The sequence below is a fragment of the Herpailurus yagouaroundi genome, unplaced genomic scaffold, assembly GCF_014898765.1.
Source record: "Herpailurus yagouaroundi ecotype Mexico unplaced genomic scaffold, PumYag 67702, whole genome shotgun sequence".
NCBI lineage: Eukaryota > Metazoa > Chordata > Mammalia > Carnivora > Felidae > Herpailurus > Herpailurus yagouaroundi.
In genome coordinates this window covers 3,117,043-3,136,101 of record NW_024420501.1, presented here as the reverse complement: position 1 = coordinate 3,136,101, position 19,059 = coordinate 3,117,043, and the positions used below count along the sequence as shown (strand labels likewise).

The following is a 19,059-nucleotide window of genomic DNA, read 5'->3' as shown; positions in this document are numbered from 1 at the left end:
TCCCTCACATCCTTTTTTTTTTTAAATGAAATCTTTCTATTGAGGCGTTATTGACGTATAACATTATATCGGCTTTGGGTGTAAAACACAATGATGTGATATTTGTGTATGTTGCAAAATGATCGTGATAAGCCTAGGTAACATCCATTACCACACCGTTGTAAGTTTTTCTTACGGTAAGAACTTTTAACATCTTCTGTCTTAGCAACTTTCACGTGTGCAATAGAGTGTTATTAACCACAGTCACCAGGCTGTACATGACATCTCCAGGACTTATTTTCTGACTAGCAATTTGTACCCTTGAACTCCCTTTGCCCGTTTTGTCCTCCCCCAACCCTCAAAATCTTAAGTAGAGGTCTTTTTTTTTAATTGTTTCTAATGTTTACTTATTTTTGAGGCAGAGAGAGAGAGAGAGAGAGAGAACAAGCGAGCATGAGTGGAGGAGGGGCAAGAGAGAGAGAGGGGGACACAGAATTTGAAGCAGGCTCCAGGCTCTGAGCTGTCAGCACCGTCTTAGTTGGTCACGTAACTGAGCCACCCAGGCGCCCCTCAAGTTTTAAATTGTACAAGCAGGGGCGCCTGGCTGGCTCAGACGGTGGAGCATGTGACTCTTGACCTCGGGGTTGTACGTTCGAGCCCCACGTTGGGTGTAGAGATTACTTAAAAATAAAATCTCAAAAAAATTGTAGAGGCAATATAACATTTGTTATGGGAAGACTGGAACATGGAGAAAACTATTGCTTCGCCTCCCCAACCACCCTGACTTGAGTCATTTTTTATGAGCATGTTCTTTCCTTGTTGTCAGCCATTTGAAAATTGACGACGTTTTCAGCAGCAGGGACAGAGGATAAGCGATGTGTCCCGAGGTGTTTTGTGTCTGGAGTCTCCCAGATAAGCAGGCCCTGCTTTTGATTCTCCCCACAAGGCCGACAGTCCCAGGCTGTTGGTAACAAAGTTCCTACCCAGAGTTACGACCCAATTCGGGCCTCTTCCGACTGTCGAGTTTCCCCTGCTTTGCTCTGAACCCTCAGCAGTGCCACAAGTTTCCTTAACTCCGGCTGCTTTTACAGCAAATGCACCAAGTTGCTCTTTTGACATCAGCAGCCCGCCTCCACGTCCCCCAGATCTCCGTTGTTCGTTTATGTCTCCAACAAACATCGATTGAGCACCAAGATTTTATGGTTGACCTCAGCCGGGGTTTAGATCTCTTGCTGTCTCTGTGCCTATTTCTGGGGATGAGACTTTCTCTCCATAGGCGTGTTGGACCCAAATGTGTTTGGTTAGCTTTTTATTTGTAGAGTGACCTAGCCAGTACCTAATGTTGTATTTCTGATTTGTATCGATTTTTTTTTTTTTAACTTGAATTTGTCACTGTGGTGGGCAACAGAATGTTTCTGAAGTACATTAGAGTGAGGAGGGACTGGTATGCGGGAACCAAGTCATGAGAATTCAAACTATAATGGTTACCATGGAAACAGGGTCGGCTAGATGCAAGAAACATTTCAGTGGAAGGAGATCGACGGGCTTGGTGACTTACTAGATACAGGAAAGAAATAATACCTGACATTTGAAGGGGAAAAAAAAAATCAGTCTCCTTTTTCTTTGGTTTCCCGATAATGTCTAATATTTTTAATAAAAAAGATTATTCAGTGCTGCCTGCAAAGATTTAGGCCAGGAGTACCAGGAAAATGGTGATCGCACTGACAGACAAAGATGGAAATTAGGCTAGTTCCTTTTTCTTTCTTTCTTTCTTTCTTTCTTTCTTTCTTTCTTTCTTTCTTTCTTTCTTTCTTTCTTTTAATGTCTATTTATTTGGAGAGAGAGAGAGAGAAAGCACAAATCGGGGAGGGGCAGGGAGAGAGAGAGAGTCGCAAGCAGGCTCCGCACTGTCAGCACAGAGCCCGGCGTGGGGCTCAAACCTACGAACTGTGAGATCGTGACCTGAAGCAAAGCCAGACTCTTAACTGACTGAGCCACCCAGGCGCCCCAAGTTTGGCTGTTTCCTAAGCCTCACTCTGTTTACTTCTTCTTGCTTTCCTATTGTGAGATTCTGGGATTAAATCATCGCTAGCAGGGGGCACCTGGGTGGCGCAGTCGGTTAAGCGTCCGACTTCAGCCAGGTCACGATCTCGCGGTCCGGGAGTTCGAGCCCCGCGTCAGGCTCTGGGTTGACGGCTCGGAGCCTGGAGCCTGTTTCCGATTCTGTGTCTCCCTCTCTCTCTGCCTCTCCCCTGTTCATGCTCTGTCTCTCTCTGTCCCAAAAATAAATAAACGTTGAAAAAAAAAAATAAATCATCACTAGCAGTACTAGTCGGTGTGTGACGTAACGATTGGGGTTACCGGTTTCCAAGTTTTCTCTTTAGTAGAGAGGATGGACGCAGAATGCCACTTCCCTGTCACTTTCCCGGACCGTTGTCTTGAGTTCATCCTATCAAGCTAGAATCCCGTGGCCTAACAATTGCATGCTATATTTTAAGCCGGCCACTTCTGTACAAAGGAAAGGCCCTCAGGTCACGGCCAGACGGAGAGGTTTGAGTTCTTCAGATTCCTCAGTTCCTGCATGTATTATCATCACCTATTTTTTTTTTTTAATTTAATAACCCTGCATGGAGCGCTTACTATTTGCTAGAAGCTGATCTAAGTGTTTATAAATGGCACTGTTAACTTATTGAACCCAGATGGCAACTTTAGATGAAGTAGGAACTATGGTGAGCCCCATTTTGAAGGTGGGAAAGCCAAGTTCCAGAGAGGCGACTGATTTGGTCAAGGGCACATAGCTACTAAGCCGCGCAGCACGGGTTCAAACCCAGGTAGATGGTTCCAGAGTCGATGCTGTTAATCACCGCACCATGCTGGAAGGCCTTGTTTTTTTGTTTGTTCATTCTTTCATTCCTTCCTTCGTTCCTATTCTCCACACTTAATTTCCTCTCTACCCCTGTAGCAACCATTCTCATTTATTTGATGTATATCCTTCAGTTTTCGTGTTTTTGTTAAATGTGTGTCGATGTTCTGTGTGCATCTAGTTTAATTTGCATAAATTGTAATCCGTTATAATTCTCTTTTTTCTTTCTTCTGTTTGGTCTCAGAAACTGTTTTTAAGATACAGCCATGTTACCGTTTTATACCCAGTATCTTTCTTGTACCTGCCTCATAGCACTTACATTTTAGCTAGATTTTTTGTTAATGTGATTCAAGATCAATTTTTTTAATGTTTATTTTATTGAGGTGCCTGGGTGGTTCAGTCAGTTCAGTGTCTGACTTCAGCTCAGGGCGTGATCTTATGGTTTGTGAGTTCGAGCCCCACGTCGGGCTGTCTGCTGTCAGCACAGAGCCCGCTTTGGATTATCTGTCCTCCTCTCTCTGCCCCTCCTCCACTTGTGCGCACACACACACACACTCTCTCTCTCTCAAAAGTAAATAAACATTAAAAAATAAAATAATTTTTTTAAAAACAAATGTCTGTCTTATTTAATTTTGAGAGAGCGCGAGTGAGTCAGGGACAGAAAGAGATGGAGAGAGAGAATCCCGAGCACGCTCCAGGCTCAGCGCAGAGCCCCACGCGGGGCTCGATCCTGCTACCATGAGATCACAACCTGAGCCGATATCAAGAATCGGATGGTTAACTAACTGAGCCACCCAGATGGCCCTCAATATTTTAACGTTTATTTATTTTTGAGACAGAGAGAGACAGAGTATGAACGGGGGAGGGGCAGAGAGAGAGGGAGACACAGAATCTGAAACAGGCTCCAGGCTCTGAGCCATCAGCCCAGAGCCCGACGCAGGGCTCGAACTCCCGGACCGCAAGATCGTGACCTGAGCTGAAGTCGGACGCTTAACCGACTGCGCCACCCAGGAGCCCCAGGCCCTCAATATTTTAAATTATACTAACCCAAGAAGTAAATACATTCTATTCCATACATATAAATATCTTCAGCTTGGTAGTAGTTGGTGATCGTTGCCGAGTTCTTGACCCACTGGATGACTTTTAACAATGTAAAGATTTGACATCTTTACATTACCTTGATGACAAAAAATTAGGTTACAAGTTGGAGCCCTTAATACTTGACACACTGAGATGTCTTCAGATAAAATGCTTTATAATAAAGGATTTATATTCATAGCTACCAGGAATATGAATGCAAATATAATAGATGCAGCAGAGACCACAATTCGGATGTAACTATAGAATCAGGCTTGTTATTATATATGTGTGTGTGTGTGTGTGTATATATATATATATATATATATTATATATGTACTATAGAGTACTATATAACTGTATGCATATAGTTAGACCTTTAACTACCCCTAGATTCTAAAACGGAGTAAATTTCACGGTATAGTAAACACTTCATGGTATCGTAACATTTAGTAACAACTGACAACCTTTCAGTAAAACCTTTGCATTCCAGTAGATCATTTGTAAGTGACTTTTTTGAATCTCAGAACAAGATTGTCTGATCGACATCATGGTTAGATTACCAGGGCAAATCAAAAACTCATTTAATCTATAATGCTATGTATGCTATAGGTATGAAGTCAAAAATAACAAAACTGCAATTCAAACAAGGGAAAGTTTACAAAGCAAACTCATACTTTGAAAAGCTCATTATACGATCTAAGCATTTAATGCATCCTATTTAATCCTTTAATCTACCCTGTGAAGAAGGTATTCTTTCCGTTTTAGAGTTGAGGAAACTGCCATTCAGAAAGGTTAAGCAACTTCCATCAGAACACATAGCTCTTAATAATACGAGGTGAAATTCCAACCTGGGCCCGCAGACTCCAAAGCCCAGGTGTGATCCATCTTAAGCGATTAAAAGTATGTGTTGAAATGCAATCAATTTAAATAGAGATTGAACATGAGGTTATTATTTATCTTAAATCCCGATGTTTCAGCCAAAGTACGTTTAGTTGGGGCGGTTGAGTAGGAATATGAAGGTATTTTTCCATGCTCAGTGCTTAAGTTTCTCTCCCTCTGCCCCTCACCTCTGCTTGTGCACATGCTCGCTCGCTCTCTGTCTCTGTCTCTCTCTCTCTCTCTCTCAAAAGAAGGGGCGCCTGGGTGGCTCAGTTGGTTAAGCATCCCAACTCTTGATTTCCGCTGAGATCATGATCTCATGGTTTGTGAGATCAAGACCCGCACCAGGCTCAGCACTGACGGCATGGAGCCTGCTTGAGATTCTCTTTCTTTCTCTCAAAATAAATAAATAAACTTTAAAAAAAGAACCTTAAAAAGTATTTTTGGAGACTCTGGAAGTAACATGGGACCACGTTCAGGGTAGACATCAGAGACTCTTGTATGTATGCATCTCATTTCTAAGCATAATCCCCTTTCTTTCCCTTTTTTCAGTGTATGTTTATTTTGAGAAAGAGAGAGAGAGAGAGAGAGAGTACACATGCACAAACAAGGGAGAGGCAGAGAGAGAGGGAGAGAGAGAATGGGGCTCGAATTCACTCGTAAACCATGAGATCATGACCTGAGCTGAAGTCGGATGCTTAACCAACTAAGCCACCCAGGTGCTCCCCTTTTCTTTCCCTTGATATGGTGACCTCACTAGGGGTACTTTTAATGCTTAGTAACTCTAATCAGCGCTGTTTGGGGTACTTATAAATGGAACAAAGAATGAGATATTCCTTTAGATAATTAGACGGGAATTGAACAAAAACAGAAGGCAGAAGAGAACTAAAAGAGAATGTGTGTGTGAGGGAGTGATATGGCACAAAATAGAATTAACCAAGCTATTAGCACAGGATGAAAGAAAATTGAAAAGTTTGTGCTTTGCACAATCATACAGGGAAGAAAAAATTGTGGTAAGGAAGGGATATTGCATACAAAAACTTCACTGGTTGGGGCGACTGGGTGGCTCTGTCGGTTAATTGATTTCGATCAGATCGTGATCTCACAATTCGTGAGTTCGAGCCCCATGTCTCTGCGCTGACAATATGGAGCCTGCTTGGGATTCTCTGTCTGTCTCTCTCTGCCCCTACCCTGCTCGTGCTCTCTCTCTCGCTCTCTCAAAACTAAGTAAATAAACATTAAAAAAACAATTTCACTGGCTACAGGAAGATCTCACTCTGCTATGACAGATAATTTGTTTTCCAGAGAGGCTGAGAGGTTGGTGGAATAGAGGGGACCCTTGCGTACCTAGCTGGTTTTCCCCCACCCCATAAATTGGTTGTTTATCACTTATAAGGCTTCCATAGAGATAAGTAATAATCTGTCAGATGAATTTATCTGACAAAGGATTATTAAAAGTAACCATTTAAATTACTTTGGGATGAGCTTTTTTATTGATGTTTAATTACTTTTAGTTCTGCGTTTGACACAATAATTTGTTTCCATAGTGTGCAGTTAATTGTAATGGGGTTCGATCTTATGGGGACTAGTTGGGGGTTCAGATTTGTAACATTTGTTTCCATCACTGGAATGGAGTATGTAATCTATACTGTAAGTGCATGGCTCAGTGAAAACACTTAAATACTCAGGTCTGTGGTTGTATTTATCATTTCATATTCTTGAATATAAAATGTGTATTTTGCCCAGTGAGAAATTCTGTTTCATTTAGAGTATGACGAGTGTAGATTTAATGTAATTTCATATTCCAAATAAAACCCTCATGACAATTTTGACTAACATATTCTAGATGGATGAAGTTGGCATCACTGAATACGTAAAAGGAGATAACCGCAAGTTTGAAATCTGGTATGCTGGCAAGGAAGAAGTTTATATTGTCCAGGTTAGTCCTTTAAGAATTATTCTAGAAGCCATAACCTGCAACAAACAAAAATAATTTTGGTTCCATTATAAAAGTTCTCATTCCTCTCACTTAGGTCGCTTAAATATTATTTCATATTTTTTGTGGTGTAATCAAGCATTTTTTCAGTAGCACATGTTTTCTTTAACTTGATTGGGTCTATGGTGCTTTCTCGGGCTTTGAGTTTTTAAATGAATTTTTTTAAGTTTGTTTATTTATTGTGAAAGAGAGAGAGAGCACAAGCAAGGGAGGGGCAGAGAGAAGGAGAGACAGAATCCCAAGCAGGCTCCTTGCCATCAGTGCAGATGCCCGACTTGGGGCTCAAGCTCACAAACTGTGGCACTGTGACCTGAGCCAAGGTCAAGAGTTGGACGCTTAGCCGACTGAACCACCCGGGTGGCCCTCTAGGGCTTTGAAGTTTTAGAACTACAAGGATACTTATCAACCGGAGCTGATAGCCAAGAACTTGGCAGGGCTTCTCTGTCCCCGTCAAGCATCTAGAGTTACAGATTTCAAATGGTTATGAGTTTTTCTTGGGCTTGGTATTCTCATTTGTGAGATGCAGTGATATGACAGTTCAGATTTGATCATTGTCTCTCAAAAATTTGCTTCAGAGTACCCTTATCATGATGAAAAAAATAAACATACGCTTAAAGCCCTGGCCTGATGCACTATAAGGTCCAACCTGTTTCAGGGAAGGGGAGACGAATGAGAGCATTTCAAGAGGATATTGTCATCGTGATAAGTATTTGTATATGACTTGTGACCTGTGAATGTGCTGTTATTTGTTGAAATTGCTCAGTGGTGTTTCTTTGTTTTAGTTCTATATTAGGTGATAAGAATTCATAAAAATACATTTTCTGAGTTTGATTTACATATAAGACTTCTTGCTGTCCTTTTACAAACTTGTAAGTTATCAAGATTACAGTAGATTGTCTTTTCAGAATCAGGAGAACTTGTTTCATTTTTACCAAAATTAAACATAAAAGTGTTTATATATACGTGTATATATACATATACATATACATATACATATACATGTATATATAAATATAATTTTATTTATTTAATAAATATAATTTATTGTCAAATTGGCTAACATACAGTGTGTACAGGGTGCTCTTGGTTTTGGGGGTAGATTCCCATGATTCATCGCTTCCATACAACACCCAGTGCTCATCCCAACAAGTGCCCTCCTCAATGCCCATTACCGATTTCCCACCTCCCCCACCCCCCCATCTACCCTTAGTTTGTTCTCTGTATTTAAGAGTCTCTTATGGTTTGCCTCCCTCCCTCTCGGTTTGAAACTATTTTTCCCCTTCCCCTCCCCCACAGTTTTCTGTTCAGTTTCTCAGGATCCACATAAGAGTGAAAGCATATGGTATCTGTCTTTGTCTGTATGACTTATTTCACTTGGCATAACACTCTCCAGTCCCATCCACGTTGCGACAAAAGGCCATATTTCATTCTTTCTCATTGCCACGTAGTATTCCATTGTATATATAAACCACAACTTTTTTACCTATTCATCGGTTGATGGACATTTAGGCTCTTTCCATCATTTGGCCATTGTTGAAAGTGCTGCTGTAAACATTGGGGTCCAAGTGCCCCTCTGCATCAGCCCTCCTGGATCCCTTGGGTAAATTCTTAGCAGTGCTATTGCTGGGTCCTAGGGTAGTTCTATTTTTAATTTTTTGAGGAACCTCCACACTGTTTTCCAGAGCGGCTGCCCCAGTTTGCATTCCCACCAACAGGGCAAGAGGGTTCCCGTCAACGTTTATATTTTTAAAAGGACCCTCCTACAAAGGAAAAATAAGTTAGATTGTATTGTGCTTTTTCTCTGAGCATTATTTTTTTTTTTTTTACCTGAGCATTATTTTTTTAAGGGCAGTTTCAAAAGGGTTTTGACGATCTCATCTCATCTGATGGCTACCTACTTCTTAGAAGTTTTAAGAATCAAATGGTAGAGTTTGAATTTGGTGGTTTGGGATGTAGATCATGTGTGATATACTTAGTTACATTTGTTTTGTTGTGAAGCGTTCTTTTTCAAAGGAAACCTGTCCTCTCCTCCTCCCTTTTGAAAATCTTTAGGCTCCGAATGTCGATGTGAAAATGACATGGTTAAAAGAGATAAGAAGTATTTTGTTGAAGCAACAGGAACTTATGACAGGTAATTTCAAGCTTGCATTCTTCAGAACAAGAAGTACAGTAACAGCTCATTGACTCCTGTTTTGGGATAATTTGTACCGGGAATGGGGCTGATATTTACTTTATACTATTTATAGTGAAACGGTTTGTTAAACTAATTAGTAGAAGACCAAGGTTCAAGGGGTTTTTTGAACTCTCTTGGTGAATGAACTTTATACTGGCAAGTGAACTCCAGTGCTTGAGAAGTAACACAGCAAACTAACTGTATTAACTCTAGGTCCTTCCCATGAGTGAACTCTGCCAGGGACCTCAAGTAATGTTCGCAGGGTGATGGTTACAGTTATAAACTTGAATTTCTTGATAAAATACTACGTAGTTCAGTCCTTTTCCATATTTCACATCCAGACCGGCCTTTTCCCCTGGTTATTTCCGGTCTGTGAAGGTTAATTCTAATGGGAATGGGGTGTGTGTGTGTGTGTGTGTGTGTGTGTGTGTGTACACGTACGTGCATGCGTGTGCATGATTCATGGAAGAAGTGCGGCTTGTGAATGGTGCTCCCATAAGCTTTGTTTTCTTTCACAGTTAAAAAACGAAAGCAACACAATCAGTTAACACAACAGGATCAGCTTCCTACTCAGCAGATTGATGCGTAAGTGATTATTCTTTAAGAAATTATCACTCCGGCCGTCTTCTGTTTTCTGTATGTCCACGAGACAATGTTATTATAAAGTATCTCTGACATAAACTACCCTCCCTTTTAGGAGTAACTCATCAAATTCCACAAATACATCATCTTTTCAGCTCTATCCTTATACGTGGAGCCTAATGGTCCTTAATATTATCCTATTGTTTCTCTGGATGTTAAAAATAATATGAGAGTTTGGGCTAATTTTTTTAAATGTTTCTTTATTTTTGAAGGAGAGAGAGATTGAAAGCATGAGTGGGGGAGGAGCAGAGAGAGAGAGAGACAGAATCCGAAGCAGGCTCCAGGCTCTGAGCTGTCAGCACAGAGCCTGACGTGGGGTTCGAACTCAGTAACTGTGAGATCATGATCTGAGCTGAAGTCGGACGCTTAACCGACTGAGCCACCCAGGCGCCCCAGAGTTTGGGCTAATTTTTATTTTATTTTATTCTTTCTTTCCATCTATCCATCTACCTCTTTATTGAGAGGATGTTCATCTATCTATCTACCTGTTTGTTTATTGAGAGAGAGAATGTGTGTGCGCACACGAGCACAGGAGGGGAAGACGAGGAGGAAGAGAGAGGGAGAGTCTCAATCTGGTTCCACACCCGGCACAGAGGCCGACGCAGGGCTTGATCCCACAATCATGAGATCGTGACCCGAGCCGAAATTACGAGTGAGATGCTTAACTGACGGAGGCATGCAGACGCCCCTGGGCTAATTTTTAAACATGATTACAGATGCTTTGTCCTCAGTATATCCTGGAGGGAGTAGCGTGTTGGCAAACAATGGCTGCACTTGCGGCTTTCTGTTCAAAATATTTTTGGTCACCTTCAATCTGATTGGAGAAAGAGAGTTGTAAGAGTAACAAAGGACCGGCAGTCACTGCCGCACAGAGGAAGAGCCATGCTGAAATAGAAAAGATTCCTGATGACATTATTTAAGCTCCTGGATCCATATGTGTCCAGTGTTAATCCTTAGACTTTCAGTTACAAGAGCCAATAAATTCCTCCTTTTATGGGACTTTTTTGTTTCCATTTTCCCAACTGTATTGAATTATAGTCGACAATTAAAAACGATATATATTTAAAACTCGGCTTGATATACATACACGTTGTGAAATATTAATCCCAACCATCCTTTTGTGTGTGTCATGAGAGCATTAAAGTCCACCTCTTAGCAGGGGCGCCTGGGTGGCTCAGTCGGTTAAGCATCTTGCTCTTGATTTCGGCTCAGGTCATGATCTCACGGTTCTTGAGTTCGAGCCCCGTGTTGTCAGGCTCTGTGCTGGTGGCATGGAGCCTGCTGGGGATTCTCAATCAATCAATCTTTCTCTCTCTTTCTCTCTCTCTCTCTCAAAATAAATAGATAAACTTTAAAAAAAATTATTTAAAAAAAAGGTCTACCTCTCAGCAAATTTCAATCATATAATACAGCACAGGATAAGAATTTTAAACACTATACCTGTCGTGGGCCCTGAAGGGAGTACATTTTTCCTTCTGTGTTAAAGAGAGATCCTGCTGGCTTGGATCAGCTTTTCTGCTATTACTATCATTCCACGGGCTGAAATTCAGGGGGCAGTCAGCTGGGTTTGAATGATTCTTAGAGCATGTTCCTAACGCACAAGATCAGTGGGAAAACGTCCATCTTTAATTTCTTGTGACTCTTAAAGCATATAAAAGCTCACTTGTTTTTACACACTTACTGTCTCAGAAGGCAACACGGATCCTTTATGGGTGCCGAGGAGACTGAATCAGAACACGGCAGCGCTGTGGTGGACGTCCGGGAGACCATCCCACTGGTTAAGGCCAAAGCGAACACAGGTATGCACAGTGGCCGTGGGAAGGTAAGACTCATGGCTGTGCACAGTGTTTCCTCCCGTGGTTAATTTGGAAAATCTTCCTGTCCCCTACCTTAGTATAGAGAAAGCCAAATTAACCCATTTTCATAAGGTCCTTTTGTTTTCGGCGTGCAAGATAACACTGGCGGGCCCTGCCGCTCGGGTGTCAGAGCTGTGCCTGGACCAGTAGCATCAGCATCACGTGGGAACTTTTAAGGAAGACAGACTCTCTGGGTCTGCCCCAGACCTTCTTAGTCAGAAACTCTGGGAGTGAGACCCAGCCATGTGTGATTTAACATGTTCTCTATGTGGTTCTTCTTTTTTTTTTTTTTTTTTTTAATTTTTTTAACGTGTATTTATTTTTGAGGCAGAGAGAGACAGAGCATGAAAGGGGGAGGGGCAGAGAGAGAGGGAGACGCAGAATCGGAAGCAGGCTCCAGGCTCCGAGCCATCAGCCCAGAGCCCGACGCGGGGCTCGAACCCACAAACCGCGAGATCACGACCCGAGCCGAAGTCCGACGCTTCACCCACTGAGTACAGAGATGAGTGAAACATCTCCTGGCTTCGAGGAATGCACACTTCACTCACCATAGCTTTAATGAATAGAGAAGAGTCATTTACAGCTGGAATCTTTACTTATTTTTTTGCAAATTGTGTCATTTAAGCTGATTTCAAACAAGGTGGTTAATTCAACAACTATAACCCGGGCTGTGTGCCAGGAATTGTGCAAAGCTTTGGGCATACAGTCTGTTTAAGATGCACTCAGTTGTGGGGCACCCGGGTAGTTCATTCGGTTAAGCCTCTGATTCTTGATCTCAGCTCAGGTCTTGATCTCAGGGATGTGAGTTCAAGACCCACACTGGGCCCTGCACTGGGTGTGAAACCTACTTTAAAAAAACAAACAAACAAAAAGATACACTCAGTTGCCATCCCTATGAAGCCAGGAGGGTACAACAATCATTTAAGAGGCAATTACTGTGTTATAATAGAGAAATATAATAGATTGCTGTAGAAGCACCTGGCAGGGTCATCTATACAACTCTGGGATAAACAGCATAGACTTTTCTAGAAAAATGCTTAAGAGAAATGCTTAGCAAATGTCTGATACTTGATACGTAAATAAGAAGGTCCTCAGTCCGGACGAGTTCTCTCCTAGTTGAAGAGAAACAAGCAATGACAGCCTTGTTCAACTGAAAGTCACTTCCTTCAGGTCATCTATGCTGCGGCCCCTTGAACAGTCAGGATGAGGGCCTGGTACCGTTGCCTTCATTTGCCAGATGAGGAAACCAAGTTAGAGAAATTTGACGTGATTTTTCCAAGATAACATGAATAGTTTAGTGTGGCCAAGATGAGATTCTGTTAGTTCTCTGCCTGGATGAGATTATTTAGTCTGTATCAATTCAATATATTTTTATTTTATTTTTTAATGTTTTTATTTATTTTATTTATTTTTTTGAGAGAGACAGTGAGAGCTGGGGAGGGGCAGAGACAGAGAGGGACAGAGGATCGCAAGCAGGCTCTATGCTGTCAGCACAGAGCCCGATGCGGGCTCGAACTCACAAACCACGAGATCATGACCTGAGCCTAAGTTGGATGCTTAACCAACTGAGCCGCCCAGGCGCCCCTTTAATTTTTTTTTAATGTATATTTATTTTTGAGAGAGAGAGACAGAGCGCGCTCATGAGTGGGGGAGGGGGAGAGAGAGAGAGGGAGACACAGAATCCGAAGCACGCTCCAGGCTCCGAGCTGTCAGCACAGAGCCTGACGCGGGGCTCGAACTCACGAACTGTGAGATCATGACCTGAGCCGAAGTCGGACACTTAGCCGACTGAGCCACCCAGGCGCCCCTGATATATTTTATGAATTAAGCACCTCTTACACGCAGGACTCTTATGGATATATTATGTATGACCCACGGTCTTTGCCTAGTAAGGAAGTAAGACAGGTCAGAGCTAATATTATTAGGTAGGATGTTGCAAGTGCTGTTTGAGTAGGACCAATAGCAATTCCATAGAAAACAACTTTGGCAGGGATTATATTCTCTTCTCTATAATATTCTCTATATCGAAAGGGTCAATATTCTCTGGAATGTTATTTAACTTACTAGTTTTAATAATTCTCCCACCAGCTCCAACTTGCAACCATCCTAGGAAGTAACAGAAGTATATGACATTCCAGGCCCTTTCTGAAATATCAGAAATTCTAAACTAGTACAGTCTAATTGGAGGTGTTATTATATAAAGATACTGTTCTGGGCCACTGACGGTTATAGCCTTGATGATTTCACTCCCTGTGTTAGACCAGCACCATTAAGGAACTGCCCCCCCTCCATGTTTTTCTTCTAGTTTGGACCCAGATGTCAGCACCTGCAGAAATTTCTGAAGACCCTGAGGAGTGGTCAAGCAACTATTTCTATTCTTCTTATGATGACAATGAAGAAGAAGAAAGGCCCCTAATGGTCAGTAATGACATATGCAAGTAAATAAATAAAGAAAAACGGTTGGGGCAGTTTTACTGATGCAATAGTGAGGCACGTGGGGGCAGTCTTCCGTCCAGATCCTCGAGGCCGTTAGGTGTATTTCGTAGCCAAAAGATTTGGAACCAGTCTTACCGGGAACATTCATTAGTAAGCACTCCCCTCTGCCGGTAGAACCGGTTTGAGCTCCCTGTGGCGCTCTTGCTGAGGTTGGTGGGACATCTGGTCTGTTAGTTCCGCGTCTCTGTACATGGACCAGTTTTCTCTCTCGTTGAACTTCACCCCTGTCTTCAATCGCAGCGGCGGAGATAAGATCAGAGAGCACAGGAGAGAGTCACGTCTACTTTAACGATCAGTTTCGATTCCAGATTGGAAAACCTAGGGAATAAACTTTACACGTATGAAACTCTTTGATAACATCTGGGGAGCACATTTTTGTGGGTGGCCAAAACGTGTCAGTGGTGCCACATCGGCCTGATGGAGCAAGGGAGCACCCCATAAAACTAAAAGTTTGTTTTAGAGTAAAAGTAACTTCTGGAAGAAATAGTGTGTGCTGTGGTTAGGATCCGAGCCAATTATTAGGAGAGAGGCATTTAGGACTGTTGAGGGTTCTGTCTACAGTTTTCTGAGGTCAGCAGCTTGGAGGGTGGGAACACTCCTGTGGAGTGGACCTCTCCTCGGTGCCCTTCATAGCAGCAAATGCAGTTGGGCTGTTCTCATGTTGGGCTAAGGGAGTTACTGGTGTGGATAGTCACAGAGCTGCGCAGCGCCGACCCTGGAATGCTTTCTTTAAAAAGGTAACAGAATTAGGGGCGCCTGGGTGGCCCAGTTGACTAGGCATCTGACTTCAGCCCGGCTCATGATCTCGTTCGTGGGTCCGGGCCCCGCATCGGGCTCTCTCCTGTCAGTGCAGAGCCCGCTTCAGATCCTCTGTCTCCCTCTCTGTCTCCCCTGTGCTTCCTCACTCTCTCTCTCAAAAATAAATCAGACCTTCAAAAAAAGTTAACAGTAGTCTTTCTCTGAATGAAACAGTGACCGTAATACATATTTGGACGGGAGTTTCCTTAATTAAATACTATCTGAGGACGGGAGAGAGAGTTCAGACGTGAGCAAAAATTCAGAGGAAGCCAGTTCGGGTTTAGATGTTTTCTGCAGATGCTCTGTGAAGGGCTCGTCAGGAGCTATCAAGGTGCTGAGTAAGCCCTTTCCCAGCCACGGTGGCAGAAAACGAAGCGTGGAGGCAGCGTGACTTTCATCACAGGGGATGGGGACAGAGATGGAGAAGACCCTGTAAGCTCTGTCACCTCGCCGTTATTCCCTGAGTTGCGCTACTAAGGAGAACATACGAGAGAGCAAAAAGTAAAATGGGTTGCAATGAGCCGCTCTGTTAGGCTGATGGAAAGTACTGCTCAAAAGATGTTTGGCCCGAGTGATGTGGATATTGTTTTCAGGTTAATTCCTTGGCATGTGCAAAGAATCGATACCACGTGACTCTTTCATTTAAAAGATTTTTAGTTACGGTACTCTTTTTAAATGCCCGTCTTCAGTGGGTGAGCTGCTGTGCTGGAAAATTCCTCATCTCAGGGCACCTTTGGACTTGGGGAGCCTGGCAGGCTCCGACGGTGGAGCACGCGACTCTTGATCTTGGGGTTGTGAGTTCAAGCTCTGCACTGGGTTAAAATTCAAGAGATTACTTGAAAATAAATTCTTTTTTTTCTTTGTAAGTTTATTTATTTATGTATTTATTTTGAGAGAGCAAGCACGAGCCGAGGGAGGAGCAGAGAGAGAGAGGAGAGACAGAACCCCAAGCAGGCTCTGCGCTGACATGAGGCTCGATGCCACGAACCACGAGATCATGACCTGAGCTGAAATCGAGAGTCGGGCGCTTAACCAACTGAGCCACCCGGGCACCCCGAGATTACTTAAAAATAAAATCTTTAAAAAAAGACTACTTCTGGACTTGAAAATTATTTCGTCTCTCTCTACGTTGTAGCAAAGTGCAATCAGTGGGCCTTAGATAATTTATTTAGCTTCTTAATGAATCAAGCTCACATGATAGCTGTCAAAAGATTAAGGCCAAGTTAAGCACAACATTATGGTTTAATGTGCTTTTATTGGACCCAGAATGTCTGTGTTCATTACTTTTACCTGTGCAAAATGATACAAATCCCAGAAATCCTTTTGAGGGTGTTAGTGAGTCTTTGCTTAGGGCTGCTGCCTTTTGTGTGTGTCTAGATAAATTTTCCATGGGAGCAGTTTACAAGTAACCGTATTGAAAAATTAGTTTCACACTGGGTTTTTTTTCTGGGTTTATGCTTTTTTTTTTTTTTTTTTTAAAGTTTATTTACTTTGAGAGAGAGGCGGGGGGAGGGGCAGAGAAAGAGGAACAGAGAGAATCCCAAGCAGGCTCTGGGCTCACAGCACAGAGCCCGATGCGGGGCCTGAGCTCACAGCTCACGAAACTGTGACATCACGACCTGAGCCGAAATCAAGAGCCAGACGCCTAACCGACGGAGCCACCCAGGTGCCCCGTGGGTTTGTGCTTATAATTCATAGAAGTTAAAGTCATCGTGCTCTGTTATTTTCTGTGTAGTTTGTGCTCTACTTCTCTTTTTTGCAAATAAAAATGAATTCTTCAGGCTCCATAAGGCCATGTTCTGCTTTTTCTTCCCCCATCACAAATGGTTCCGTGTTTGGTCATCCCCGCTGGGCTGCTGTAGCCACCACTATTCCCACTGAAGAGTGAATTCTTTATGTCATAGAGCATGCAGTTACCCAGGCCGTTTTATAGTCAAATTTGTAATGTGATCTTTCAAAACAACCTTATAGTCTCCAGGCAATTACAAAGCCCTAGCAGATGGCAGGAAGAGAGGCCCAGAAGACCTCCTGATCAGAAATGGAGATGTCTTTCAGTTTCTTCATGAAGATGCCGAAGGTCAATGGTAAGTGTGTTCTCAGTGGTTATGATGACCTTTGCCGGGGGCACATGCATATCTAATCAAATGTTCCGCTTTACTTGTATCTTTGTTATACAGTCCCAAGAAGCAGAAATATCACATTTCTTATCAGTATCTCATTTTCATTGCTTCAGCTATGCCTATATAGCTCACTGAAAGGAATGTTAACCTTTGGTGAGTGAAACATGCTTTGAAAGAATGAAATGCTATGAGTCTGCATGCTCTTTTGTGGTTTACCCTTGGCTCAGACATTTCAACTGAGAGACCTGGCTTTGTAATGGCTACAGATCCCACTACATTTGGTCGTTGAAGTCACTCATTAACTCATCTCATTTTTAATGAATGCCTACCAGTGTGTGCCAGGAACCATGCTTTGCTACTTTACGACACAGTCACCTTCTCTTTGTCAATTCACATATTGACTTTTTAGTCCTACCATTCTACTCTAATGCATTTGACTTCATTTAGCACCGATTGCCAAGATGGTTCTGCCGAATATACTGTGTAATTATAGAGAGTCCAAAGCAGGAAGGAAATCTTGTTTGGGAGAGGACTGAGTGAGCGAAACTTCCATAAATCTTTTGGAACTTTGCTATGAAATGATTGTTGTCTTCACTGTGCCCATGACTTTAGCTGAAAGGCTACATGGAGTGTGTACTTTGACTCTAAAGGTGGACGAGTACAGGCCAGGGTGAAAAGTAATGATGGATCATTAAAGTAATCAGCATTTTTGCTAGTAACCTAAGTCCCTTGTAGGTCACTCACAGGACTCAAGCACAGTGTCACGAAGGTCATTGGATTACATGTGTTTTTTGTTGTTGTCGTTACCGTATATTACCACTGTTGGCTACTAATTCATTTATCATTTAGGTTGGTGAAAAATCTAAACAGAAGAAAAGAAGGTCTGATTCCCGGGAATACTTCGCAGATTTTAATTGGTGACTATAGGTTTCGGAATGCCAAAGTTACAGGTATAATATGAACAGACTGTATACTGTTTGTTTAAAGGCTAGCAGTTTTAAAGCTTCACCAAGGATGCAGTCGACATAGGCAAGAACTTCTCTGCACTTAGAAATAGAGCTGCAAGCATATTATGTTGGCTAGGATTTTATTTTATTTTTTTCCTTTCATAGCTTTAAAATAATGAAGAAAGATTTTTAAAACATGTTACACTTTTCCCTACGAGGTTGACTGGTATGGAAGAGAGTCTCAGATACCAAGGTGTCTTGTAAGAGATCCTTCAGAACTAAATACTGATGATGTGCTTTTAAAGTACCGGCCTTATACTGTCCAAGAACGCTTTACCAGTGTATTTCACTCAGTTCTGAGTATGTTGTTTCCTTATGTTAGCTTTCAGCCACATACACACACACACTCGTGTCTGTGTCCAAGACGTAATATATGAAGGTAGCATAAAGTAATGAGTGCTGACCTAATATTCCCTTCTATTAACCCTACACTTAATACATAAAATTTCTGTATTTGAAAATAAACCAGTATTCTTTTACATTTTCCCCCTAAGTAATACTGAGCTATCTATCAACAGGTATCACCAAAAAAAAAAAACCCCACGAAAACACAGACTTTTTGTGAACATTATTATCATATGCACATATTTCCTTTGAATTCCTAGTTTTGGACTTGTATTAGAATTCTGTATTGGCTCAGTTAGAAGAGCATGCGACTCTTGAGCTCAAGGTCGTGAGTTCAAGCCCCACGTTGGGGATAGAGATTAGATGGTATAGAGATTAAATGGTATAGAGGTTGGGTATAGAGATTAAATAAATAAAGGTCACTTCTTGTTTGCTTTTTTAGGTACCCTAAATCTGGGTCACCTTTTAGAGTTTTTCCTCACCGGTTGTTGAATTATTTAGATAATTTTTGAATGAATTACATAATTAGTAATCAGGAGAGTCTGACATATCTGAACTAGTTGACATTTACTTAAAACCTGCACCCAACGACTGTAGAATACACCATTATTTTTAAGTGTACATGGAACATTCACCAAGATAGATCATATGCTGGGTCATTACAATAAGTCCCAATAAATTTCAGAAGACTGTAATCATATAAAGTCTTAAAAAGCATTAGAAATGGATGTCCGTGGATCTCTGGGTGGTAAGCAACGCACCTCCAAGGAACACGTGGGACAAAAAAGAGAACTTAGAACTACTTCAAATTGGATGTTCAGATAC

The 19,059-nt window shown here is 42.0% G+C and overlaps 1 protein-coding gene across 3 annotated transcripts in view; it reads left to right on the top strand.

The window, feature by feature from the left end:
* The window catches only part of MCF2 (MCF.2 cell line derived transforming sequence), a 75,379-nt gene extending 57,201 nt beyond the window's left edge, over positions 1-18,178 (top strand). For all 3 annotated transcript variants that reach the window (XM_040468536.1, XM_040468535.1, XM_040468537.1), the window contains 7 exons: positions 6,648-6,740; positions 8,850-8,928; positions 9,489-9,555; positions 11,302-11,411; positions 13,774-13,886; positions 16,734-16,846; positions 17,732-18,178. In XM_040468536.1, the coding sequence (XP_040324470.1) occupies positions 6,648-6,740; positions 8,850-8,928; positions 9,489-9,555; positions 11,302-11,411; positions 13,774-13,886; positions 16,734-16,846; positions 17,732-17,843 (687 nt within the window). In that variant the 3' untranslated portion in view covers positions 17,844-18,178. The remainder of the gene's footprint in view (positions 1-6,647; positions 6,741-8,849; positions 8,929-9,488; positions 9,556-11,301; positions 11,412-13,773; positions 13,887-16,733; positions 16,847-17,731) is intronic.
* The last annotated feature ends 881 nt before the right edge of the window (positions 18,179-19,059 follow it).